This window comes from Rattus norvegicus, chromosome 15, assembly GCF_021556685.1.
Source record: "Rattus norvegicus strain SHRSP/BbbUtx chromosome 15, alternate assembly SHRSP_T2T, whole genome shotgun sequence".
In the NCBI taxonomy this organism is placed as follows: Eukaryota; Metazoa; Chordata; class Mammalia; order Rodentia; family Muridae; genus Rattus; species Rattus norvegicus.
The window spans coordinates 19,926,568-19,953,534 of record NC_141548.1 but is presented as its reverse complement, the minus strand read 5'-3'; the positions used below and the strand labels follow the sequence as shown (position 1 = coordinate 19,953,534).

General features: G+C 49.3%; 1 protein-coding gene and 2 long non-coding RNA genes across 14 annotated transcripts in view; 1 reads left to right on the top strand and 2 right to left on the bottom strand.

Annotated features, from left to right (window-relative positions):
* Positions 1–26,967, top strand: part of LOC120096928 (uncharacterized) — a gene marked incomplete in the record, with an annotated part of 90,816 nt that overhangs the window by 19,054 nt on the left and 44,795 nt on the right. The window contains 1 exon segment of one of the 3 annotated variants that reach the window (NR_190664.1): positions 25,941–26,079. This is a non-coding gene — a long non-coding RNA (uncharacterized LOC120096928). 3 annotated transcript variants of the gene reach the window in all.
* LOC148000849 (uncharacterized) lies at positions 2,058–7,569 on the bottom strand. 2 transcript variants are annotated; one of them, XR_015638690.1, is made up of 3 exons: positions 5,721–7,569; positions 5,461–5,616; positions 2,058–2,538 (listed from the first exon to the last, which is right to left on the bottom strand). It is a non-coding gene; the product is annotated as an uncharacterized LOC148000849 (long non-coding RNA). The 2 variants fall into 2 exon arrangements; XR_015638691.1 differs by having other exon boundaries at positions 5,461–5,638; positions 5,721–7,044.
* Fam3d (FAM3 metabolism regulating signaling molecule D) overlaps positions 9,615–26,967 on the bottom strand; it is a 35,804-nt gene continuing 18,451 nt past the window's right edge. For 3 of the 9 annotated variants that reach the window (NM_001431386.1, NM_001431388.1, NM_001431390.1), the window contains 8 exon segments: positions 25,965–26,072; positions 22,050–22,070; positions 20,103–20,220; positions 18,975–19,033; positions 17,297–17,347; positions 15,535–15,619; positions 13,642–13,768; positions 9,615–11,488 (listed from right to left, as the gene is read on the bottom strand). In NM_001431386.1, the coding sequence (NP_001418315.1) occupies positions 11,399–11,488; positions 13,642–13,768; positions 15,535–15,619; positions 17,297–17,347; positions 18,975–19,033; positions 20,103–20,220; positions 22,050–22,070; positions 25,965–26,072 (659 nt within the window). In that variant the 3' untranslated portion in view covers positions 9,615–11,398. 9 annotated transcript variants of the gene reach the window in all.

Genomic DNA, 26,967 nt, shown 5'->3' with positions numbered 1-26,967 from the left:
CCCTCCCTCCCCCCCTTTCTGTTTTTGAGATAAGGTTTCTTGCTGGCTAGGTGGCTGTCCAACAAGCCCCAAAGACTAATCTGTCCCCTACAATGGGATGTCTAGCTTTTTTTTATGTGGATTCTGGGACAAAAGCTCAGGCCTTCACTTCACCAGCTAACCGTTCTCTAACTCCGAGAAGGCATTCTTAATTTGTCTTCGTGCACTATGGATGAGAAGAGTGAACCCCAAGCCAGAGTGTAGGTACAGGCTAGCTGGGCTGTGCATGTTTCTGGGAGACCTTGACTTTGGTGTCTGTGGGAGGAATGTGAGTTCCAGGCCCGGGGTCAAGGCTGTTAACTGTGCTTCACGGGACCTGGCTGTGTACCTTGGGCAGGGTTAGCTCTTAAAGAATGGTTTGTTTCTATCCTTTTATCTTCTTATCTTCTCCCCGGCCTCTCTTTACTCCCGTGTTAATCAATGTTCTGTTGCTGTGAAGAGACAGCATGACATCAACTCCTATAATGGAAAACATTTAATTGGGGCTGGCTTACAGTGCAGAGGCTTAGTCTGTTATCCTCATGGTGGGAAGCATTGTGGCACGCAGGCAGCCATGGTGCTGGAGAGGGAGCTGAGAGTTCTACATCAGGATCAGCAGACAGCAGGAAGAGAGACTCAGGACCTGGCTTGAGCATTTGAAACCTCAAAGCCCATCCCCCAGTGGCATACTTCCTCCAACAAGGCCACACCTACTCCAAAAAGGACATTTATCCTGATCCTTGCTCTTTTGGCTCCTAGTACAGGGTGTAGAATCTCACACTACAGGCCTGGCTAGATTCTCCTCAAATCTGATTCCTTCCTCTACCTGGTCAGTCTTTCATCCAGGTGAACCAGTATACCAGGGCCTCCTCCTGGGGCCCTGTAGTGTTTAACCCTCCATGTTGCTCTCTCCGGGTCCCCAGCACTTGCCAGGGCCTCTGTGGGGTTTATTCGTCTCTTAGTGGGCTCTGTATTCAGTTCTTCCCAGTGGCTTTTCACCTCATACTCTGTACCCAGTAGGTGTCCAAGCCAATTTGTTAACTTGACAGGATTTAGGATCATCTAAGAGACAAACCTCTGTCTGTGATGGAGAGTTTAGGTTGGGTTAACTCAGTTTAAAAGCCTGACCTTAAGCGAAGGTAGCACCATGCTGCCGGATGGGGCCCGGGAATTAAGACAAAAGGAGAAAGGGAGTTGAGTAGAGTAGAACCCAGGGCCTTGCGCTTGCTAGGCAAGTGCTTTACCACTGAGCCAAATCCCCAACCCCCAAGATACCAATTCTCATGAGTGACAACACCAAATGTGATTCTGTTTGTTTTTCTGAGATAGGAGTTCTCTGTGTAGCCCTGGCTATCCCAGAATTTGCTCTGTAGACCAGGTCGGCCTTGAACTCAGAGATCCACCTGCCTCTGCCTGCTGAATGCTAGGATAAAGTCAAATGTGTATTTTTATCTCTACATGCAAGGAAACTGAGGCCTGAAGCCTCCGTTTGGACCCACCACACCCCCTGATTTCTAAGGAATGTCAGCTCCTGATGCTAGGTCTATTTCCTCCTCCACACCCAGGGCAGGTGCTGGGGAGGACGTAGGGTGAGGATACAGTGTGTGTGGCCCACACAGGACTTCCTGCTTGGGAAGAGTTCAGAGCAGCCCGACCTTGGCCTTTCTCATTGATCGGCCCTGAGCCTCAGCCTCCTGAGTTGTGAAAAGGGGATGAGGGTAGACCTCCCTTGTAGATGCTGGTGAAAATTGATTGAGGAAAAGTAGGTGGATCATGTGGCTCTGTGCCAGACAGGCAGAGTCTGAAAAGCCTCAGAACCAAAGACCAGACCAGTGAGTCTCAGCAGGCATGAAGGTGGTAGCTTTATCTTCCAAAAGAATATGGATGCTCTGCGGAGGAGAGCAAAAACTAAAGCCGGCAGTCTCTGCTCTGTAGCTCTCCTCTTCCTTCTCCTCCCCCTCCTCCCCCTCCTTCTCTTCTTCCTCCTCTCCTTCTTCCTCCTCCTCTTCCTCCTCCTCCCCTTCTTCCTCATCTTCCTCTTCCTCCTCTTCCTCCTCCTCCTCTTCCTCCTCTTCCTCCTCCTCCTCTTCCTCCTCTTCCTCTTCTTCTTCCCCCTTCCTGAGTTTCTCTCACTTTGTGATGTGGCGTCTGTCAGTGTTATGCACAAGAGCCCAGTCTAAACTAAGTGGTCATGCTGCCTCCTCACATCTTACGGGCTCTAGACCCATGCTTGGTCTACATGCCACCTCCCATGGTCCTGGGGAGCTGAGGGGAGGCTTGGCTTCCCTCAGAGTTGCTATCTGAGGTGGTAGGCAGAGTGAGATGAGGTATTGGTATGGAGGAATCCTAATAAGGACCCCGCAAACCACTAATCTGGGTGCTGGAGAGTAGGAGTCCTCCAGGGGGCTGTGTGGCCCCAAGTCAGCATGGCCCAGCTGCGCCTCTTGGGGTCCATGAGGAAGAAACACTTCATTTCAGTGAGTCCATCAAGTCCAGAGATCTGTCCCATCTTTTTGTTAACTGTTGGTGTAAGTTGAGGAAAGGTTCAGGTAATGCTTAAAATATGGCTCCTATTCAGGAAAGCAGGGTTTCTTTTCTTTTCTTTTCTTTTCTTTTCTTTTCTTTTCTTTTCTTTTCTTTTCTTTTCGGAGCTGGGGACCGAACCCAGGGCCTTGCGCTTGCTAGGCAAGCGCTCTACCACTGAGCTAAATCCCCAACCCCGGAAAGCAGGTTTATAGTCATCTCTGAAATGTCAAGCAAGGTATGCCTACCTGGTCAATTAGGAAAGCTTCTGGAATGTTCCAAACAGTGGTGTGAAAATTTTGCTTCCACAAATTAGAAGTACCTTAATTTACTCCCTCTAGTAACCCTGGTTATGACCAGGGGGTTGACTTTGCAGATTAAAGCTTCTACAGTTCCGGGGAAGCTCATAATGTGCCTGAGACAAGCAGCTCTGTCTGACTTCCTCTCCAGGCTCACAGTGTTTGCATTTTGTCTTTGGTTTTCTGTTCTGTCTGGCTATGCTGGTGGCAGAGGCCATCATCTTCTCCAGGTGAACATCAGGAGGAAATGGTCAATGTGCCCCCACCCCGTGGAGTGGGCTACACCCAGGAGCCTCAGCCATTCACACCCTCAAAGCTGTCTCCAAGTCAAAGCCAGGATTTGCTCAGGAAAGCTGGTCAGGGCTCAGGGCAAAGCCCGAGATGGCTAATGATGAAAACAGTTCTAATGACACAGAAAAGCTGGTGCACAGTCTACACACATAGGACTGTTCGAAACACGCCCCAGCCTATGAAATTCCCACAGTGAGTCTCTTAGATGGTAACTCTTGCACACAAGGAAATGAGTAGAAAACTTAAGTGATGTGCCGACATCCCTGTATCTGGTGACAGCAGGTTGGTCAGTCTGAAATTGTCCTCATGCTGGGTCTTTTTTTAGTACCCATCTGCCTGTGCTGGACACTCCCTTAGGAGCCAGAGAACCTAGGTTATCTGTCACTGCAGAAATGAAGAAACCAGACACAGGCTTTGCCTTGAACCACAACCAGCTCAGAGCAAATCCTGGCTGTGAGTTGGAGACAGCTTTGAGGACATGAGTGGCTGAGGCTCCTGGGTGTGGCTAGGGTCACCCCTGAAGGATCCAGTCCCCCTAGCCACATGCAGAACTCTAGGATGACACACAGGGGCCCCCACTTTCTTCCCTGGATTTTCCTGTGGCACGAAGTGTGTACCAGGCTTGGGTGGGTTTCAAGGTTAGGTCCAGACTCCCCCTGTTCAAGCTGATCTGTTTTACAGCTCATTTTTTCATGCACAAAGGTGGCTTTCAGAGTTGCTCCAAAGCCAGGAGCACTTCAGTCAGGCTGTGGAACAGCACATTCCTGGGCAGCTTAAGGCCCCCTGGGGGGTTCCCAAGGATCCTAATCTCCCAGCTTCCTGCCTCTCCCTAAGGAAAACCAAGGCAACCGGGAAGACCAACAGGGCAGCAATGGAGTGGTAACACAGCTGGGGTGTGGAAGGTGAACTCTGGCTGGCTTGGCCACTGTTTTCCCCTCTGGCCACACACTGCTTAGCAGAGAGCCAGCTCGGAGGTGGGGCATGATACAGGGTGGGCCTGTGTAGGGATGTCAGTGTCAGGCTGGACAGCCTTATTAATAGGTCATCTCTGAAGGCAGTCGGGTTGGGGCTCTTCTGGAGCGGAAACTCTTGACAGCAGACTCTATCGTTCACTAGGATGGTGTCACGAGTTGGCTGGAGGGCAGCCGGCTGGGCTCAGGCCAGGAAAATGTCTGGAGGCTGGATTCCAGGCCAGAGGCCAAGTTCTCAAAGTGCCCCCAGTAGTCACTTTCCTTTTCTTACCACTAGGCTCCTCTCTGACACCAGCCGGCGGTAGAGACTAAGGCAGGAGCCAGTGGGATTCAATGCTAGCTTTGCCCTTCGCAGCTCTGTAGCCCTGGAGAATGATTTAACTTTTCATGACACCGGTGCCCACTCATCCACCCATATAGGTGGGTGACTCCCCGTAAGCTGAAGCCTCTGTTTTACTAAAATATTGGTTAAATCATGCCACTTACTTATAAGCTTATCCTTTGGGCTGCAGGTGAAGCTAATTTGGAGTGCACAGAGACCTGGGTTCAGTCCCCAGCCCTGACTGAAAGTGATGTGCTGGTGTGTGCTGGCCACCTGAGCACCAGGAAGTAGAGGCAGGAAATTCAGGTCACGCTGAGTGAGCTACGTAGTGAGTTCAAGGCCAGCCTGGGCTACATGCAGCTCTTTCTCTAAATCAAAGGGAAATAAGATAACAGCAGTGTATGATGGGCCGGAGGGCCTACAATGGCCCCGTCCTGTCAGGCTGAGAATGGAAGGAGGTGTCACTCTGGAATGAAGCTTCCGTGTAGCGAGGCGCTGCTGTTGCTGTGCTGATAACAGTGATGAGTTCTGTGCCAACTAGTGAGTCTCAGGTAGCTAACGCCTCAACTGCAGCAGCTCTCCCAAGATGTGGAACAGGGGAAATCCTGCTGCTGCCCACTTCCTAGAGAACAGAGCCTGGCGTGGAATGGGTTTCACAAAGTACATGCAGGTGATTTTACAGTATGTTTGGTGGTAGAGGGCCAGCTGTAGAAAACACCCCCACTCCAGGTTTACGGGGAAGACTGATCAAGCCATGTTTGCTTCTAGAACCTTGTTTCCTACCCTCGTTCCTCTCCCAACTCCTCAAGAGTCTGTTCCACAGAACCCGCCCTATACCACAGGGCATTTGCTGTTCTCACTCTGCCTGTGTATTCCCTCCTCCCTCCTTCCCTCATCTTTCAGACCCTGACTGCAGGGCACCACCTCCTGGGAGGAGCCTTCTTTGGCTTCCCATGTGAAGTCATCTCCTGGGTTCCCTGGTCAGTGTTTTTCCATAGCACTTAGCAACTGAAATATTTCTGTGGGCTTTACTCACCTCTCTCGTCTGGAATCGACTTGTCCCGTCTTACTTATTGGCTTCTCCCTAGCTTTAGGACAGTGTTGGTTCCATTGTAGTAGCTTAAGTGCCACCCAGTGATGGTAGAGTTACTGAAACAGTCTGTATGGAGTGGGTTCCACGAAGCCTCACGCTCTGAAAGAGGTCACGACGGGGACTGGGGTGGATTCAATGGGTAAAGTGCTTTCTATACAAGTATGAAGACCTAAGTTGGAGCCCCAGCACCCATGTAAACTTACCTGTAAACCCAGTGATGGGATGCAGAGGTGGGGAGATCCTGGGGGCTGGAGTAGCTCCTGGTTCGGTGTGACTTGACTTTCCCCTGGATTACTTCTGGAATCCACTAACACTTAAGCAGTTAGACACATCCTTGAGGGGTTTTTCTTGGTTGGATTATTTGAGATGGGAAAACACCCATAATCTAGATCATCTGAGGCTAAAAGAGCCACCCTAAATGTGCCCTCCCCCACCCCCATCCCCATTTCAGATGGCAGCCTGCCAAAAGGGACATGAAGCCCTTTGCTTTTTGCCTGCTTGCCCTCACTCTTGATGACAAGTTCATCTGTCTTGCTGCTGAGGCATCCATTCTCTGGGTTTGAACCTTCTTTTTTAAGTCCTGAAGACCAGCTGAGAAATCCAACGTCATGAACTGAACAACTACTAGGTTCTTGGTTGTTCCACTGGGAGACAGCCATTGTTGGATGAGCCAGAACTCAGCTGTATTAGGGTTCTCTAGAATAACAGAACTCACAGAATGAATATTTCTCTGTACACAGAAAGGGGATTTATTAGAATGACTTGCAGGCTGTGGTCCAGCTAATCCATTCAGGCCATGAGGCTGGACATCTCAGTTGGCCTTCAGGAGACACCAGATTCCTGAAGTAGGTGCTAATGCCAGTGGAGGAATGGGCTTGCTAGTGAGGGCAAGAACAAGCAGACAAGGAGCAAACGCTTCCTTCCTCCTATCCTTATGTAGGTTTCTAGCAGTAGGCATGGCCCAGATCAGAAGTGGGTTTTCTCAGATCAAAAGATCTGGATTAAGGTCTGTCTTCCCACCTCAAGATCTGGATTAGAAGCAGATCTTTTCACTTCAAATTAAGCAAAACTCCATCACAGGTGTGCCCTCCACTTTGGGGTTTTGGGTAGTTCTAGATGTGATCAAGTTGACAAAACAAGAATTGCCACCACGACAGCCTGTAAGCCACTATAATGAATCCCGCTTTGTTATATATCATTCTACCAGAGATTCATTTGATCACTTTTGTTCCTCTAACCCTCATACAGTGAGAGACTCTGTCTCAAGAACAAAGTGAACGGTGACATTGGAAATCATCTTATTAACATCTGCCCCACATATGCATACATCTGTAGGGTACATACACACACACACTGAATACATCTGTGGGGTACATACATCACACACACAAACACACATCACACACTCACACACATTCACACATTCACTCATACATACACATCCATGCAATCCTCCCCACATGGTCACACACTCAACATACACCGTCACACACATATACACTCATACACATTCACTCACACATGCACTCATACACACCCATGTATACACACTAACACACAATGCACTCACTCACCCATTTACTTACACACACACACATCACACACTCATACACACTCATACATTCACTCACACATACACTCATATATACACATCCATGCAACCCCCATACACATGATCACACACTCAACATACACTGTCATACACACATACACTCATACACACCCATGAAATCATACACTAACACACAATGTACTCACTCACTTTCTCACACACACACATTCATTCACACGTGCACTCATATATACTCATGCAATCACACACTAACACACAATGTACTCACCCACTCACTTACACACACACACACACACTCATACACACTCACACATTCACTCACACATACACTCCTATATACACATCTATGCAACCTCCATACACATGCTCACACACTCAACATACACTGTCATACACACATACACTCATACACACCCATGAAATCATACACTAGCACACAATGTACACACACACACACACACACACACACACACACACACACACATCAATGCATGACAAATCTTAATTCCACAGTTCTTGTGCTGTATTCTCTCCAGCCCACATTCTGGCCACACGAATACATTTGCTCTGCACTTCTTTTTCTCTCCAGCACAGTCTGGCATAGGCTCAGCTTCCTTCCTGCTGGGAGAGAGTTGCAAAGGGCCCAGATGGCCATCTGCTAGAGCAGTCGACCCGAAGTCACACTCTTTGGTCAACCGTCTTGTAATTATCCACTGGCTTGGCTCTTGGAGAAGCGGGAGGGGAGAGGCTCCACGGGCTCATTACGTTTCCCTCATCTCTCTGGACTCTTGCTGAAGTAGGGTTTACAGGCTGCATGGGTGTCTAGTGACTGAGCTCTCTCTTGGTCTTTGAAGCCCAGCTCTGGGCAGAAGAACCCAGTGCAATTTCCAGACCACACCACAGGAGCAGCGGGTACGGGATTGTCCCAGGGAAACAGAGGGCCAAGGGTCAGATATTTTGGGTCTCTCTTTGTACTTTCTCTTCTTCTTCTTCTTCTTTTTTTTTTTCGGAGCTGGAGACCGAACCCAGGGCCTTGCGCTTGTTAGACAAGCGCTCTACCACTGAGCTAAATCCCCAACCCCTGTACTTTCTCATTGGGTGACTCCACACCCCCTTGACTCTTGCCCTTCATCTACAGGATAGAGGTAAATATCTACTCCTCTCCAGTAACCAGTGGGAGGTTGCCAGGATCACAGACGGGGTGAGCTTGAGAAAGATGCACCACAAACCATGCAACCAACTGGTTTCTATTCTTCCCAAAGCTACAATGGCATAGGGCTGGGATGTTGACCCCAAGGTTCTGTGCAATTTTCAAATGACATCAGAGTCATTCAGGAGCATACTGGGGAGAGGAGAGCCAGTGAAGAGAGGAGGCAGAGAGAACCATTTACCTCAGAGTGAAGTTAGGGTGATGATATCTGAAGGGTGGGTTCAGGTGGTGATGGAGACAGTGGGATTCCAGGTCTTATTCGGAGACACTTCACCTGTGTGGGTCTAGGCAGGACACTTGACCTTTCTGAACCTTCTTATGTGTAAGGGAATAATGTGGTTCCTATCCCAAGATAGCCTGAGGGTGAAGTGAGGTAAACACTGATGTGTGGCTCTGGGCAGAGCTTGTAGGAGTCTGAAGTTCTCTAGATGCAAGGTGCTGCTGTTATCATTATGCCAATAAGGGTGATGAGTCCTTTGCGTTCTGGTGAGATCCACACAGCCAGTTCAACTGCTTTCCAAGAGATGGAGAGCCAGAGCACCTTGTCCTTCCTATGCTGCCATCTGCTGGTGTGAATCGCAATTGCAGCTTCAGGAGAGCTCATGCCACATTTGGCCTAAGCATCACTCTTAGGGTCAATACAGCCTGCCAATCACTGGCAGGGAGCCAGGAAGCCCATACAAGCCTCAAATTCCGAGGCCCACCAGCAGCATGCAGAGATTCTTAGAGGCTTGTCCATAGCAACGAGCAAGTCAATACCAAGTCTCTTCCGTTTTACTTTTTCAATTAGACCGACTGCAGGGCCCCTCCTGACTTAGCCCATCGTCTTCTGCCGCTTCTCAGCCTCCTTGCCGCTATGTAACAGAGTTTTATAAAAACTGCAGACCTAACAGTTCCACATCTAGTTTAAACATCCACATCACCACTGTCCCAGGTCCAAGCTCTCTGACTGGCACAGAGAACTGGGGCTCAGTTCCCTGTGGCCCCCCAAACCTCCAGGCCTTGTTCACAGGTCTGCTCATCCAAACATCTCTCTGCCCACCGCTGCCAGCAGACTTCTAGGTGCTCTACAGAGGGGTTCGGGTGGATGCTACCATTCGAAGCCAACACAGGTGAGCGCATCTGTGTGTGGTATGGCTGTCCCCCCTCCCCTGCTGCCTCCCAAGTCCCTTCAGCCCTGGAAGCCTCTTTTCTCAGCTCTGAGCTGGTTACATGGTCTTAACCTCATCTGGTGCACTGTGTAGTGTGTATAGTGTCCTTACGTACAGCCAGATGGCCTCCCAGGTCCTTTGAAAATAGACTCTGGTCATGAACTCACTTTTTGAAGAATTTATTGGCTCCTTTAAAATCTTGTAGGGAATCTTTGCCCATTGTAAATAAACATTTTCAGGAATGTGTTTAGGAAGGTGTTCACGAGAACTGGCTGCCATTACTCCCATGGTGGCACTCTGACACATTATACTGGTGGGGGTACAGGCGTTTTTATGAGTTCTGGAGACATTACAAGGTAGTCTGGAACATAGAGGCTTATTGGAGTGGCTGAGTGGGCATTTTCTCGCTTCCTCAGCTCAGCTTGCTCAAGGCTCTCACACTGGGGCTTGTGTCTCACACTACCATAGCCGCTGGTCTGGGTCCCCAAACTCTTTTCTTCACCAGGCCTTTGTCATATATAAACTCTCCCCTGTGCCCAGGACTTAAGAAACTTATCACTGGAGACTGGGGCTTTCCCTCCAATAAAGCTCGAACTCTTCTAGCACACAATTCTGTGAGCCCCTCTAGGATCTGATCCTGAATAGTGGTTCTCAATTTTCCTGAGGCTCTGACCCAATCCTTTAACATAGTTCCTTATGCTGTCATGTCCCCCTAACCATAAAATTATTTCGATGAGACTTCATAGCTATAACTTTGCTACTGTTATGAATCAAAATGCAAACATATGATATGCAGGATGTTTATGACCCCCAAAGGGGTTGGGACCCACTGATCTGGCACCTGGGAACTGGACCCTCTCAGAGATCCTGACCCCATGGTCTTATCACCATGCGTGCCTTTTGGTTATTCGTCCTCTCAGTGCATCCACTTGTCTACTGGCAGCCGGCCCTGGCATCTTTTGGCCACTGACTACTCCCTGTGAAGACACACATGGCCTCTAGTCCCTACACAGGGTGGACAAGAAGTGCCCAGGGATGCACACCACCACCAGCGCCCACCCTCACCAAATGGTTGGGTAGTGTTGGTATATGAGCGCCCCCATCTCTCAAGATCTGAAGGCTGCCATCTCTACAGTGTGCGCTCTACAGAGTCCCAAAGTTCCTGGTGGGCGTCCACTCTAGTCTAGTCCAGTAGTAGGGTTGATAACGCCCTTTATTGGCTGCCCCCTACCCCAAACACAATGCCCGTCTTTGGGTGATTGTTTCAGATTCTGCCTCTGGGGACCCCAAAGCCAGGCAGATGTTTAGATTCCTGTTCAGTACTGGAGACACTTCCCTTTCTTCTTTCGCTCTAGTGCTGGCTTGCCTTAAAAGGGCACATCAAGATGATGGTCTGTGCACCCTGTCTTCTAGGTTTCTCTGCTCCTGTCCGTCTTGGGAACCAAGTTCTTCCCTGCCCCACTGAAATCCCAGGAAACTAGGCACCATCCTAGCTGTCAAATGAGTTGTCCCCTACCTGTCCAGACCAGGACCCACGTTAACTGAGGCTAGACATTACATTCCAGGGAGAACCGCAGCAGTGGGAGAGACTGGAAGCATCCAAAATCAGCAAAAATAGAATTTAATCTTGCTCAAGTAAGGGTAGGCAGCTAGTCCTCCCGGAGACAACTATGGGCAGTCTTGAAGGGGCTTGTTCTCTCCACTACAGCTGGTTCCACAGGCCCCATGGCTGCCCGTCCTAAAGCTGCTCACCATGGGGGACTGTTGCTTCCTTAGAGGGGAAGTGAGTCGCACTGTGCAGGGATGACTGGAGCATCCCATATGGCTTCTCCTTTCTTCCTCCCAGTCGGCTCCTGTCAGCATGGACCCAGCACTCCTGGGTTCTGCTCTCAAGTCAGTTGGGTGTTTCTTTGGTCAACTCCCTAGGCGAGAAGGGCCGTGGCCATCCTACATTACTTTCTTTGGAACACAACCCTCCAGTTCTAGTAACTCCGGCCATCCTTCATATTTGTTTGTCTCTGGATTGTTCTTTAAGAACTAGGGAGAAGAGAGAGAGATGTTTCAGGCAGTGAGCAGTCATGGCTGTCTAGGACTCACGGAGAAAGCATTTGCGTTGTCCCTTAGCTCTCGGAGGACTCACTTACCTCTGCCACAGCCTCATTTTACAGATGGGGCCAGAAGCTTGGGGGATGGACCACGGCTTGCTCAAGATCTCAGCAGTGGGATCAGAGCCTATTATACCCCATGGGAACGTCAAGGATTGGGAGAGCTTGGGGAGCTGTAGCTCTTCTCCAAGGCCCCCACTAACCTCCCATAAAGCCCCAAATCATGATAGTGACAATGTGGAAAAGCATTTGCTGCATGCTTGGCACTGCCCCAAGCTGCTTTCTGTTCCTAATCTGCACAACAGCCCTGGGAAGTACATACTGTCATGGCTTCGTTCTGTGGGGGAAACTGAGGCATGGAGAGGTTCTGTCACTATGTGGGGGAAATCATGTGGCTTCTCTAATGTGCTACCAGTATGGGAACTTAGGGTGTAGTTGGGGACTTGCTTCATGGTCATCTGCTTTTCTTGAGCATGGACACTTCCTTACTAGGAGGAAAAAGGACCCATTTAGCCAGTGCAGCCTTAGCTCTACCCACTGTGCTGCATGCTGGAGTCCAGTCCAGGCCCTGCGTTCTTGCCCGGAGGCCCTGGACACGCTTCCCCTTCTTCTCCTAGCTTAGGCCATCTTGAATTACGCCTGACTTCTAAATTTGGGTGATGGGTAATTTTGATGGCCCATTAGCCGGACAGAAAAGTGTCTAGGAGTGTAAAATACTCCTCTGGATATACTCCTCTGTGGAGTGTTTTGAGAGAGGATTAATGGAGGAAGTTACTAATTCAAGCCACCCCACTCATTTCTAATGTGAATACGCCTTATGGAATCACAAGTACATGAGCCATCACTGTCCAGGCTAGGAGACAGCCCCAGCGGCGCTCCTCCTAGAGTTCAGCCCTGCTTCCGCACTGTCCTCTCAGCCCTGCCTGCACCTCACAGTCTCCACACGTGGGTTGCTGTGCCTAGTCTCAGTGTCACACAGGGATCCACTCTGCCTCCCAGCTCTCTTCCCTGGTGCTCTTTGCACTTGGCCAGCGAGGCTTCCTGAGAGACAAGGACATCTTTGTAACACTGGGCGAACCTCCGTGAGAAGTGTGCTGCAGCCTCTCAGAGTTGTCCTGAGACCTGAGCTCTCCGAGCCCGTGTTATCTCACACATATGCTAAGATAACATGCATGGTTCACTGTGCATATTAGAGGGGTCCCAGCCAGGAACTTGCTTGGCATATGCCTGAGCATAGGGAGTGTTTACTATAGGTTGGATCCTATCATTCTCTTGCACATGCCCCTTATGGGACCCTGGCATTTCCTTTTGAGTCTACAGTGTCTTTTGAGTGGAATCGTTAACCCTGGGATCTGGGTGGTGCTGGGAAGGACAGGCTAGCTTTTTTAGGTTTCTCAGATCATTCCAGACTGCGGTGTACAGAACAGGGGAGAAGGTCTAACATTTCTCCGGGGCCTTTAAACTCTGGTTATTACCCCTCCATCCTGTGAGTATTCTTCAAACTCCACATTGGAGTTCCTAGACCATGCTCAGGGCCACCCCCAGGCCATGGCCACAGAGTTCAGTATTTTCTTTCCACATGCTGGGGTGCCGTTGTTTCCTGTCTAGTACTTGGTGGTGGTCACAGTCTCCATAGGGAGCTCCCAAGGGCACTCAAAGCCTCACAGCCCCAAAACTCTTCCCTTTACTGCTGAGATGAAAGGACTGGGGAATACAGGTTTGTCAAGGTCATAGCTCGGATTGGAAGCTACCCATTCAGCTTCTGATCCTTCCCTACCCCAACATGGCTTTATCTCTGCGTTTCCTTCTTCCACTTCAATTTAGTGCCTCCCTCTCTCCACTTGTCCTCTCTTTTTGGGTACTTGTACATGACCCACCTCTTGCGAGGTAGCTTCCTGCTGGAATTTGGATAGTCGGGCTGCCCAAAACTGAGGTGAATTTTGAGCAGCCAGGCAGTGTTGCATGCTGGTTCTGTAGAGAGTCCCTGACTAACAGTATAGCCTACGTGAGTTACTGTCCTTCCATCCCCTGCAGCTCCTTGTCCTCCTGTGCCTCGATCAGACAGGGAGGCAGTCAAGAACCCACCTGCTCATACGGGCTTTTACTCCTGAGGTCTTTAGCACCCACAAAGACCCAGCTGTCCCGGAAGCCCAGCTGCTTGGCGTAGGAACTCCCCAGGTTGGTGAAGAGCGTCTTGATTTTGTCGTTCATTCTGCCAGAGAGAACAGTGCGGGTGAGGCTGAAGACACTGCTGGGAGGTGGGACCAGGGCAAGGTTCCCAGTGACTGGTCCCATTCTCCACTGCACCTGCAGCACCTGCCTTCCGAGGCTCTCAGGATTCACTGGACTGGGCTAGGGGTCTGAGACTTCCCAACAGAGCTTTTGGTGGCCGAGAGATGTGTTTGAACAGTACTGCTCTGTTTATAGGTACTACATGTTTATCTAGGAAACATGGGACTTTGTTAAGAACTAAAAAAGGAGGTGGGACATACCCTTCTTGCCTTGCAGGAACCATCGTAAACATTTTAATATGGTCACGAGTTGTTTAGTGATGGGATCCAGTCTAAGAAATGTGTTGTTAGGTGAGTTAGGTATGAACGTCAAGAGTGTTTACCCGGGGTTGGGGATTTAGCTCAGTGGTAGAGCGCTTGCCTAGGAAGCGCAAGGCCCTGGGTTCGATCCCCAGCTCCGAAAAAAAGAACCAGGAAAAAAAAAAAAGAGTGTTTACCCAAGTCAAGCTGGCTACAACATTCATTAAATGATCTGATTTTAATGGGGCAATACAGTATGCAGTTAGCCATAACAAGTTATGTAGCACAGGTGGATTTTTTCTTCTTCTCAAATATGTGTGTCCACATATGTACATGCATGATTGCATGAGTGTGTACATGCATATGTATACACACACACAAACACACACACACACACACACACACACACCTATGCATGTGTATGTGTTGTGGCCCAAGGCTGATGTCAAGAATATTTCTCAATCATTTTTCCAATTTATTTCTTTGAGTCAGGGTTTCTCAGTCAAATACAGAACTCACCGATATGGCTAGTTTGGCTAGCCTGCTTGCTTTGATAATCCTTTGTCTTGGCCTTCAGAGACTAGAATTGCAGGCTGGCTACAATGTCTACCTATCACTGATACAGGTTTTGGGGATTTGAACTCACTCTCCATCCTTTTTCAGCAAGCTCATTATCTACTGGGTCATCTCGCAGCCTAACACACACACACACACACACACACACACACACACACACACACACACACACACACACGTATATCTTACTCAGCCTTGGAGGGTGAGTGTGGTGGTTTGAATAAGAACGGCCCCCTTAGGCTCATATACTTGAATGCTTACTCACCAGGGAGTGGAACTGTTTGAAAGGGTTACAAGGATTAGGGGGCGTGGCCCCGTTGGAGGATAAAGCCCACACTAGGCTCAGTCTTGTTCTCTCTCTTTTTCGACCTGTGGATTAGGATGTAGCTCTTAGCTACATCTCCAATACCATGCCTGCCTGTCTGCCGCCATGCTTTCTGCCCCGATGATGATAGACTAAACTGGAATGGGCAAGCAGAACCCCAATTAAGTGCTTTTTATTCTACAAGCAGCTTTGGTCATGGTGTCTCTTCACAGCAACAGGACAGCGAGACCGTGAGCATTCTTGTAAGTCTTTAATGTTTTTCACCCCATCCTTTGCAATGCGTCTTCTTGTGTGCACATATAATGACACATGTCATTGTGCTCTAATTTCTGTAACCAGCTAGTTGCTATTGGAGGGGGAGAGTCTGTCACCATTGTAATGGAGGGCAAGTCATACCACCAGAACATTTCCCATACTTCCCTGACTCTTTTCCCGGGAAAGTTTGCTGGGACATGGGGCTTTCGGGAAAGCAGGGAAGTGCATGCAGGTGTGGAAGTATTCGGTTTGTTTCCCCAGGTGGCTTAGCAGGTGGAGGGTCCCACTTACTTGGTCCCTGGGTCATCATAGGAGGCTACCAGCACCAGGGTGCTATCTGGAATTTCTGTGAGGAAGTCCAGCAGGGGTTGGGGTTCTGGAGGAGGAAGAAAAGAGGCACTGGTCTTTAGGAGAAATGACTGCTGGTCATCTTAATTCTCCACTACTACTTAATGACCCACGGAGGACGTGGGCCTGGCTGATGGGAGCCTAGCAGCCAGATGGAGGCAGTAGATGGTGGTGCGGGTTCCTGCTGCATTTGTCCTGGGGCAGGAAAACGAGAGAACATAATAAGGGGACTTCGCTCAAAGTGGTGACCAGACACTGGCATTTTAAAGTTCCCTGGCGTGGGGCTGGGTATCTAGATCAGTTGCTAGGTTACTTGCTTAGCATGCACAAAGACCTGAGTTGGATCCCTGGTACCATATAGACCTCGTGTGGTGGTACACGCCTGCCGTCCCAGCACTTGGGAGGTAGGGGCAGGAGGGTCAGAATTTGTAGATCTCTACGGTCCAAAATCACATGGCATCTTCTGAATTACCACAGACTGTCTAGATTGCTGGTAATCCTTGGTTACACAGGAAGTTTGAAGCCTGGGCTTCATGAATCTCTGTCCCAAAACAGAACAACCCAGCCCTCTCAGGTCTTGTGGCATATATATGAGGATGAGCAACGGCTCTGGGCATGGCGTCTTTTTGAAGTTCACATGTGATAATTTGGGGCAAGCGATGCATGCCTCTAGATGGGATTGTTAGCAGAGCTGCCCACATAATTTGTGAAGTTCAGTGCAACATAAAAAAAAAAAGTAGGACCGCTGATCAGAAAGGAAAGGATTAAGAACGTCAAGACTACAGGTGCTCCATAGAGCATCAAATTGGCAGTCAGACCTGTTCACAGGACTCGGATGCCCAGATTCCAGCCCAAGGAGACCTGTTCTGTCTGTTGTGCTAAAGAAGGAAGAGGGAGGTAATGTCCTAAGAATCAGCCACATGCACAAGGGTTAAAAAAAAAAAAAAAGAACAGAACATGTTTATGTGGAGAAGCAGCATCTGCAGAGAGATGGGGAGGGAGGCGCCTCTCAAAGGTCCTGTCCAGACCTTTGGAGGTTATGTCCTATGCTTGGGTCCACCAGAGATCACTACAGCCTTGACTTTTATAGAGCACTCTCCCTAGCAGGCCTTGAGCAGGTGCCAGGGCTTGATATCCTCATCCTCAGCACAAGAGCTGGTACATGTATGTTTGGAACCAATGCTAACCATGACGTTTCTTGGCCTGGAGTTTTGCCTGGCCTCTAAGAGCCCTCCTGCCCCTGAGGGTAAGGGAGAATTGCTAGGAAGTGATGGGGAATCGGAGCTTCAAGCATACCCTCTGGGCTGTGCCTGACATGGTGTGTGATGGTTCTTTTTTTTTTTTTCCTTTTTCTTTTTTTCGGAGCTGGGGACCGAACCCAGGGCCTTGCACTTCCTAGGCAAGCGCTCTACCACTGAGCTAAATCCCCAACCCCTTGACGGTTCTTTAATTCCAAAGGTTGGCTTTATTTTTCTTCTCCTGTCCCACTCCTTTGACCTGCCACGGACATTTCTTGAGATCAGCGTCTGATAAACTACCGTACTCAAACTGTCATCTAAGGATCTGTGCTGACGTCTAGCTCAGACCCTAGGAAGGTGCTCAAAGCAGTGGGCTGACCCCCAATCTTCCCATCCTCGTGCCCGCAATGTCGCTGCCCGGTGAAGGGCTCAGCCCCCATGGCGTTCGTACCAACAGCAGTGCCTACCTCCAGAGTACATGTCAAAGCTGGCCTTTCTTATCACACGTCCGGTAGTTCCTAGTGAGAAGAGAGTTAGTGTTTCCCATAATGTGAGTCATCTCACTTGCTGTTTTGCTGGATCTGGGCCATGGGTAGTGTAGAGCCTCAAACCAGAGCGAGAACTGAGTGAAAGTAGGTCCTGTGAGAGCCATGCAGGGCCTCAGGAGGGGGCTAAGAATTCCTGGGCCGAGGCTTGCTTGACAGGTAGCTCATACTGGCTGAACATCCATGACACAACAGTCTAACTACTCAGCTGCTCACACACAAGTCAGCATTTCATCCTCAAGTTTTGTACACATTCGGTGAGGTGTTGGTTTGAAATGGGATGCATCTGAGACGGTAAGTTTACTAGATATGCTTTCTGACAAAACTATCATAAGGACATGGTTATCACTATTCTCTCATAAGTGGGAAATCTGGAAGCCATGGAATTTTCAGAGTCTGAATGGCTTTTGTGGTTTTTGGTGCAAAACCCCTTGGCTTTCTGGAGGAGAGCCACAGGTCTCAACCTCCACCACTAGATGGCAGCATTGCAGAGGGCATGGCAGTGCTGTGTCTTCTTGAAGCCTTGGCCGGTAGCAACGCTCCCTGTGATGGGAGCGGGCTTATCTTGGCAAAGCCCTCCCAGGGTCTCAGAGCCATATGGCGCTTTACCCAGGGACTTTGGAAGGGACTGTGAGTCTCCGTGAGCACTGCTCATTTGTGGGTTTTCTAATCAGGGTAGAGGTGAGTAGCATGGTCTGAACCGTTCCTCAGAGGAAGCTCTGCACAGCAAAAGGTTAGGAACCAGCGCCACGCTTAGTTATGGTTTGCTGCTCTGGCTAATTATTACCTACGAGTAGCCCGATGCCCCGAGCTAGACACCTGCTGGAGACACTGTAGAGTAAGGATGCTGCCACTTGGGGACGGTGCAATCTGGGTTCCAGTCTCTATAGTATATGTTCAACATGTTAACTTTCATTGTCACTGACGATTATTAGTATTGTTAACAATTTATTATTATCATTAACCACAATATTAATAATCACAAAATTATTATTAGTATTGTTAACAAATTATTATTATTATTATTATTATTATTATTATTATTATTATTATTTACATTGGCTTTGTGAGAGGCCAGATAGGAAGTCTCAATAATTTGGGACCTTCCTTCCCTCTTCCCTTCCCTGCTGCCTGGAAGGAGCGTCTCTTCTTTTCTCCTGAGAGCTTTTAGCTGTAGCTAGCCATCACCCACTCCGGAACCTCCTGTGATTACTTCTTCCCTACCTGTCACATCTCAGCCTCCTTACTTCGATGCCTACAGGGATCATGAAGCCAGGTCTGTCCTTGTCGCTGCTCTTAGTGTCCTGCCAGGGCCTGGCTCACACTCGCTGGTGTTCACACTTGTGAAGTTAAGAATGATGTATGTTCAGCATATGCAACCCTCACCCTGCCGCCATCTGCCCACCGTGACTTCATGTGTGTCAGTCTAAGCTGGACTGGCCTTGAGGGTGGAGCCGTGGGCCGCAGCAGTAAACTCTTGGGCAGGAGCCTAGGGCTGTCAGGCCTGTAAGACTTGCCGCTCCCCTAGTCCAGCCTTGCCCTGTCCTTAGTTCTACTGGATGACCCAGCAGGTGAAAGGTCCCCTTCCTGGGTCACTCACCGTTCACCAGAGCGATGTTCAGGCCTCTGCCCACATTGTTTCGCACAGGACTCATGATACTACGGATGGAGAAGGAAAGTGAACTAGGCTGGTGGTCCCAGCCGCAGAAGGAAAGCTGTGCTTCAGTGTTGGGGACCTTCAGAGGGCCTTCAACCTCTGGGGCCCAAGACAGAAGCACCAGGAAACACAAACAGTGGCTTTGGCTTCCAAAAGCCAAACATGGCGGCCGTGTTCTATGTGCCGTAGCCAACCAGCTATGTGTGTGGAGCTCAGCTGGGTTCGCAACAGCCCACCAGCATCCACACGCTGTGCTCTGCCACTCCTCAGGACCACGGAGTACGTTCCTGCTCTCAGGCTGTGGTTTCTGGGGCAGCTGTTTGGCTATGGGGATTAGTCCAGGACTGGGTCCCAAGGCAGCAACGAGATACACTCTTAGGATCCCTCTGGCCCTGGGGATGTGCAAAGCAGTGCTAATATGTCTGAGCTGTGGCCGCCGCCCCCATCCACAGAGAAGTCCCATCTTCAGTGGGGGGAGGGGGGAGCAGCCAGCAAAAGAAAACAGAGCTAAGGATGCTGGGAGAGGAAGGCCTGATGGTGCCGTGTGAACTGCTGGATCCTGCTCATCCTCAAGCTGGGAACCTCTGGCATTTGAACTACGTACGCAGACAGAGTACAGTTCCTGTTTTGCCCAAGCTGTACTCAGGTTCAGCCTCCTGGTGGAAACACCGATCTACTCTCATTTTTCTGTCATCCTGTTTTCCGAGGCAGATAAGTGTGACTTCCTAGGCTGGGAATTGGTAAACGGTTTTCCCCGCACGGCATCCCTTTCGCCAGAGCTTGTCTGGGGGGCGGACCTTCCTTCTGCTTGCTAGGTGGCCCTGTCTGAGCATCACTTTGCTTTCTTTTACGATGGGGACAATAACAGCCCAACCACCTGTGCCGGGAAGGGATGGGCAACTTAACCAAGGTGTGGTTGGGACACATAGACCTGGTGTCAAAGACAGCCTGGGGAAGGCAGGGGTTTCCTCCCGCGCCTGCCCTGAAGCTGGGATCTCCAGGCAGGTGGATGGATGATTGAATAAATGGATGGAATGCAAACAAAGAAACACAGCCATCCTGGGTACTTACATTTCATCTTCAAAGCACATGGAGGGACCCACTACGTTGGCAGCTCCACTGCTGATTTTAAATGCGAAGAAGTTGTTCAGGCAGCTCTTGCTGAGCCCACACTTGAACTTGGGGGTGTCTGGGAAGGGAACACAGCATTCTCACAGGGGCAGCATCTGGGGGAGGGGACTGGGCTTGGGGTTTTGTTCATTTCTGTGCAGGACTCTGGCTGAGGGTGTAGCTACCCCAGATTTAATTCGGTGGCTTCCTAAGAGAGGCTGGTCCTGCAGAGCCTTGCTGGCTCACCCTGGTGGACCCTGTACCTGGGCATTTGTGGGTGTTTGGTCCCTCTTTGCTGGGTGAGCACTGAACCTTTTGGTTTGGCTTGGCTTTGGACTGGGAAGGATGAGATGAATAGCAAGCAGAGGGTCTCCCTGGCTTTCACTGGTGGAGAATATTCTAGGCCCCCCCCCCCCCCGCGCCAAGACCACAGCTGGAGTTCCCAGAGCTTGATCAACTGCCACTAAGTCTGACAAGCTTGATGTCAACAGACCGGCTTAAGCAGGCTTTTCTGGAATTGATTTTCTGACCATCCAGCCTTTACCACCAGGCTGCTGGATGAAGGGAAATGACGCCCATTGGGAGATCTTAGCCACAGGGAGCTAGGATCTGCTTCCTGGATTGTGGCTGAAAGGGCTGTCTCCATAGCTCTTCCAAACTCCTGGACCCCATCCCTCCAGGGACCCTGGTGCCATTGCTCTGGGCCTGAAGCTGGTGTACTGTCATGAGCACTGTGTGTGTGTGTGTGTGTGTGTGTGTGTGTGTGTGTGTGTGTTGTGTCATCAGGAACTATGAACTGCTCTTCCACCAATCATTTTGCTAGAAGTGTCTCCAATTATCTTTGCTAATTATCAAATCAGGGAGTTGGTTTTGATCAGAATAGACTAGCAGGTTTTCTCTTAAATTCAGTTTGGACCTACAGTGAAAGACCTAACGAAAAAAACTCCTGAAGATGGCTATGGGCTTGGAGAGTGGGGATGTGGGAATTGATTAGCAATGTCTGCCCTGGGATCAGAAAGCAGGAAGGGTAGGAAGTAGTGCACATGCTTGAGTTTTTTATTCTCCCAGCACATGGTATCTGCAAGAGGTCTTAACTCTGTGTCTGGTTCATAACTGGACTGAGGAGGCTTCAGAGGGATGAGAGCAAGAGTATAAAGTGTAAGTTTATGTTCATTCCTGTAGTCTGCTCTCTGCCATGCTGTGTGCATTGGGCTCCCACGTCTTCTTGGTCAGTAAAATCCTAACCCTGAGGGCTCAGCTCTCTGGAGTCCATGTGGGGTTAGGGGATGAGGGACCTGGCTGGGAGGCCTTACGTAAAAAGCTCTGGACTAGCAGGGTGAGGGTGATTGACTCTCAACTTGCCACTACAACTGTTTGGCCTTAGCCAGGAGATCTCACTTCTCCAAGCTGGTTTCCCCAGCCATAGAAAGGAAATACTCCCGGAACCTACATGGGGTGTGGTAGCTTTATACGAGATACCTATGAGAACGGGATGCAGCATCTGGCTCTGCCTGAGTTAACACCAGGAGCATCTGGTTCTCTTCCTCCATCTTCTTTGACTCTCTGGAGCCCTGGTTCTTGCTGGAGCCCTCTTTCAATTTTGACTTATAACAGGGTGAGACGTTTAGAGAGGAGAGATAAGGTGTCTCATGGATCTAGACTACCCAGAAGGAACTGCAGAAGGGAAAGAGTTCCCTTCTGAGAATCCCCAGTAGTCTGAAAGGCTGAGAGGGACTGCCCAGACCCTGCTTCTGGAATTGCCACTGTCACACTGCCACTGTCACAGGAGAGTGGGCTGGGAAGACCCCGGACACCTGTATTTCTCTGGGGCCTGCAGCAATGGGAACAGAGACCCCGGGACATCCTGCCTGAGGGCAGATGAGGGGCTGGGGTGGGGATGATACTCACGGGTCTCCTTGGGGGGCATGCCTGTTTGAGAGAAAGAATCTAGTTAGTGAAAAGGTACTTCGTCCTCCTGCAGGATCAGGGAGGGGGCCGGGTAGTGGGAACAGAATTTGATATGCTTCCACTGGCATAAATTTGGCGTCCCCATACATGTGGGAGCTTTTCTCACTTGTTGCTGCCACCCACTCATAAATATGTGCACATGCATATACATTCATATAATACATGCACATATACACCCACGCAAGGCACATGCATGCGTACTCAACACACATATACATAAACATGTATATGCACAGACACACATTATTCGTGTTTAAAATCAAGCTGTGCTATGCAGTGAGAAACCTGGAGTTTGAGTCCTAACCCCCTGGACTCAGTTTACTTAACGACACATAGAAAGGCATCAGGACAATGCTCACTGGGCTGTTGAGAGGACCCGGTGAGATCTTGGGGGCCTCAGTGAAGAAAAGAATTGCGGTGCTGGTCCCTGGCTGTCTCTTCCTGGAATGCCTGTCTGTGCTAGGCCCGAGGGATCATGGTTCACTGCGTGGCATATTGTCTTACTCTGTCCTAGTTGTTTACAGGTTTCTAGAGCAGGTATTCACCATATTGCTCTAAGTCCTAGAGAACAGGTTCCTTCAGTGGATGCAAAAATGTCAGGGAAGGAGCGTGCCTTTTCTGGGCCCTGGGCACAGCAAATGACCAAGGCTGAGCCAACCCAATACTACAGTCCTCTGGAAACAGCCCTACTCTGAGTTAATGTATTCCCTTGGCCTGTGTGTGTGTATGTGCGTGTGTGTGTGTGTGTGTGTGTGTGAGTGTGTGTGTGTGTGTGTGTGAGAGAGAGAGAGAGAGAGAGAGGAGAGAGAGGAGAGGGGGGAGAGGGAGAGAGAGGGGGGGAGAGAGGGATGGAAGAGAGAAAAGAGAGGGGGAGAGAGAGGGGGAGAGAGAGAGGAGAGAGAGAAGAGGGAGAGGAGAGAGGAGAGAGGGAGGGGAGAGAGGGAGAGGAGAGAGGGAGAGGGGAGAGAGAGGAGAGACAGAGAGAGAAAGGAAGGGAGGGAGGAAGGGAGGGAGGGAGGGAGAGAGAGAGAGAGAGAGAGAGAGAGAGAGAGAGAGAGAGAGAGAGATCCTTTCAGTTATAATGTTGGCATCTGGACAGTTGGCAGCCATCACGTGTCCTAGAGTGAAGCTGACCCTGTGTGGAGCTTCTACCCTGGTGAGGGAAAGCAGCAACTAGTAGTAGACTGGGGACTTTGCTCAGTTAGCAGAGTGCTTGCCTAGCGTGCACAAAGACCTGAGTTCAACTTCTGGCACCCAATAAGCTAGGCCCAATTGTGCCCAACTGTGATTACAACACTCAGGGGGCAGAGGCAGGACGATCAGAAGTTCAGTGTTCTTCTCTGGTACATAGTCAGTTTGAGGCCAATGGGCTGCATGGGACTGTTTTGAAAACGAACCAAACCAAAACAGAACAAAAACAGTAGCCGTAGCAAGCCCTACGAGAGCTTTCGGTATCCCTGAAACCAGCCACACCTGACTTCTCAGTTACAAGGTCCCAGAGGTGCTGTCATACTGATACTGATCCTGTCTCACCTGTCTGGGTTGTCAGGTAAGGTAGGAGTTCCTAACCTCTGTGCCCTGGGCCTTGATGGCCTAGAAAAGCCCATAACTTCTCTCAGCCTAAGTTTGTCCTCACTCTCTTGGGATAATTAGTAGCTTTCTTCTCCAGCAGAGTCGCAAGGTATTGAGTGCATAAAATAAGCCCAACTGAGTCACCAAGAGAGCCAATTATTATTATCATCTTTCTGTATAGTCATGGTAAGCATACATTTGTGCTGCGGTACTATATAGGGTTTAACATCAGCACAGTGAAATCATAAAATAGGGTGTGTGTCCCCAGGGCAAAAGCCTGTGAAATGAGGGGAAGTTGACTGGCGAGTCTGGGCTGCTGGTGGGTTTTTCTGTCTGTCTTTCCTTCTGGACATACACCTGCATTTCTGGAGACTCTGGGTTAGGGAAGTGCACTGCTGTCCTTTTGAACATTGTAGCTAAGTCTGTTTGCTTCTCTTGACCACAAAGAGGGGCAACCTGTTTCTTATATGGGGGTCCCTGTAACCTTACACAAAACTAGAGCCCTCATGCTTGTGGCCTGGAGTTATTGGTCTGCCAACTCTTAGGTAACTGAGCTTTGAGAGATAGTTCTGGGTAGGCTCTCTGCAGCAGTTGCCTGTTATATTCAGAATGTGGCTCTGTCCTGTATAAGACACCTTGACCTTCCTGTACTGCTCTGGATCACATCTCCTTGAGGCCAGCAGGCGGTGAAATTCACCTCTGGATCAGGGGCATGGCAACCACCAGGTGTCTATATAATGAAATCCCAATGCGGACTCTCTGCCTCAGCTGATATGAGGCAGATAGACGGCATAAAGTCTATCAAGCCTTCCACTATGAAGTTGGGTTAAAGATGCGGTTTCTGGTTTCTTTCTGTCATGGTAAGTTGGGAGCCATCTTGGTCCTTGCAGATTCTGTTGAGCTCTGTGGTTCTCAGTCTCCTGGGAAGATAGATCCCAGGACACACACACCCCTTCCCTTCTCTCTTGAAAGGATTTAAATGTACATACCCAGACTCTCATCCCTGTGCTGACATCTCTAAGGGAGAACTTGGGTTAGTTTTAAAAGTTGCCTTGACTATCTATTGTCTCAAAACATGCATGGTCCAACCATGCCACAAGTCATGCTTGATTCTATTTTACAACCACATTAAGGACTACTCTCTGAGGGTGTTTTCAGCTTAAATGAGACTGTGTAAGTAAAACATTAAGAGCTTGTCCATCCACCTGTTTATCCATTCATTTATTTACCCAGCCACTCATCCATTCACTTATCTACCTACCTACTTAGCTCCTTGCTATTCATTCATCAGTTCTTCTATTTACTTACCGATTCATCCACCTACCTACCTGTCATTCTCTTCATCTATCCACTCACTTATTGATCTGCCCATCCTCCTGTCTGTCCACCATCTATCTATTCACCCACTCATCCATTCACATATGTATCCATTCACTCACACATCCACCCTATTCATCTGTCCATCCATCCACTCTAATATATCCATCCATCCATCTATCCATCCACTCTAATATATCTGTTCATTCACTAATTCATTCATTCTTTCATTTCATCTTTCCATTTATCTACCCATCCTCAAATATATCCAACCAACTAACCATCCATCCATCCATCCATCCGTCCATCCATGCATCATCTGTCTATCTATCATCCATCCACCCACCCATCCATCCATCCATCCATCCATTCATCCACCCATCCATCCATCCACCCATCCAATACTTTTTGGCACTGGCCTATGCACAAAACCTTGCCATCAGGAAAGTTACATTCTAGGAGGTAGAGTCAGGCAGTAACTAGGAAAGCAGATAACATGATGCTGGGATTTGGAGACAAACAGGATGATCTGGAAGAGGCTGAATGGGGAGAATAGACGGCAGCTGAAGTTGGGAGGCCAGGGAGGCCTTTGAGGTGGTAATACTTGAGCAGGGAAATAGAGCAAGCAGACATGTAGGCCCTGCTCAGAGAAGGTTTGAAGCAGAGGGAACAACAGGCAGGAGAAGCCACTGACAACTCAGATAGCATTACTTCTTCACTCGCAACTCAGACAACATCGTTTCTCCTTCGCTTCCTTCTTTCCTTCCTTCTGTCCTGCCTTGGATAAGGGCCTTAGACCAATTCTGTGATCCCCATAGCTTCCTGGCAGTCCAGGAATCTTATGCCGTGTCCCACAATGCCAGTGCACAGCTCACCACTTCTGGCTGCCTCCTGGGTCACCTCAGGAGAGAGGTCCTCAGCACCCCAATCCCTGCTCTGCAGATGATGGCCACGAGCCCCACTCACCCAGCCAGCGTGGCAGACGGATGGTTTTCCTGTTGAAGTTGGTATAGCTGCGGAGGAAGATCCACATGGTAACCACGGTGAAAATGAAAGCCACAACACGAATCAGACCTGCAGGTAGGGAAATTCTGTTAGAGCATGTGTCATATCCCAACAGGAGGCTGAGGTGCAGGGCCATGTAGAAAGTTCATGGGTGAGTTCTTACCAAATTCCAACACAATGGGAGGAGGCTTGGTTATGGGTACAGATCATGTCTAGAACATGAGACTGGGCTGAGACCACATAAGGGTCCATGCTGGGATCAGTGAGATCAGAGATCAGATGTTGTGAACACTTCCCAAACTGCCATTGTGAATGAGTTCAAAATGCTCCTCCTTGGGCTCCAGTTAGCTGCCCAGAGAGAATTCTCAGGGATATAACCTGGAGTCTGTACTGTGTGCAAGAATTCACACTCTCACAGCTAAAGCCAGTTAGTCCTAAAGAGTAGACATGATTACGCCTATTGCTGGTGCCTCTGGCCTCCATAGTTCCAGCTGCAACCTCTCCTCATTTAGCCTCTCTCAAATCATCCAATATTTATTCAATTACTATCATCACACTACTTGGCTGTTAACTGACTCTACTTCCTGGAACAGGATGTTTTTGAAGGCAAGGGTTTTATTTTATCTACAGAGCATGTATTAATATGCATTTGATGAATGAAAGAAAAACAGAGCTATGTATATATGTAAGTATGTGTGTGTGTATGTATGTATGCATGGGATGGTGGATGGGTAGGAAATGATTACAAGAATGGATGAGTGGGTAGATGGAGGGATGGATGAATGGTTAGATAGATGGATGGATGGGTAGATGGATAGATCAATGGGTAGATGGTGGATGGGTAGATGGATGGATGAATGGGTAGATGATGGATGGGTAGATGGATGAATGAATGAATGGGTAGATGATGGATGGGAAGATGGATGGATCAATGGGTAGATGGATGGATGGGTAGATGGATGGA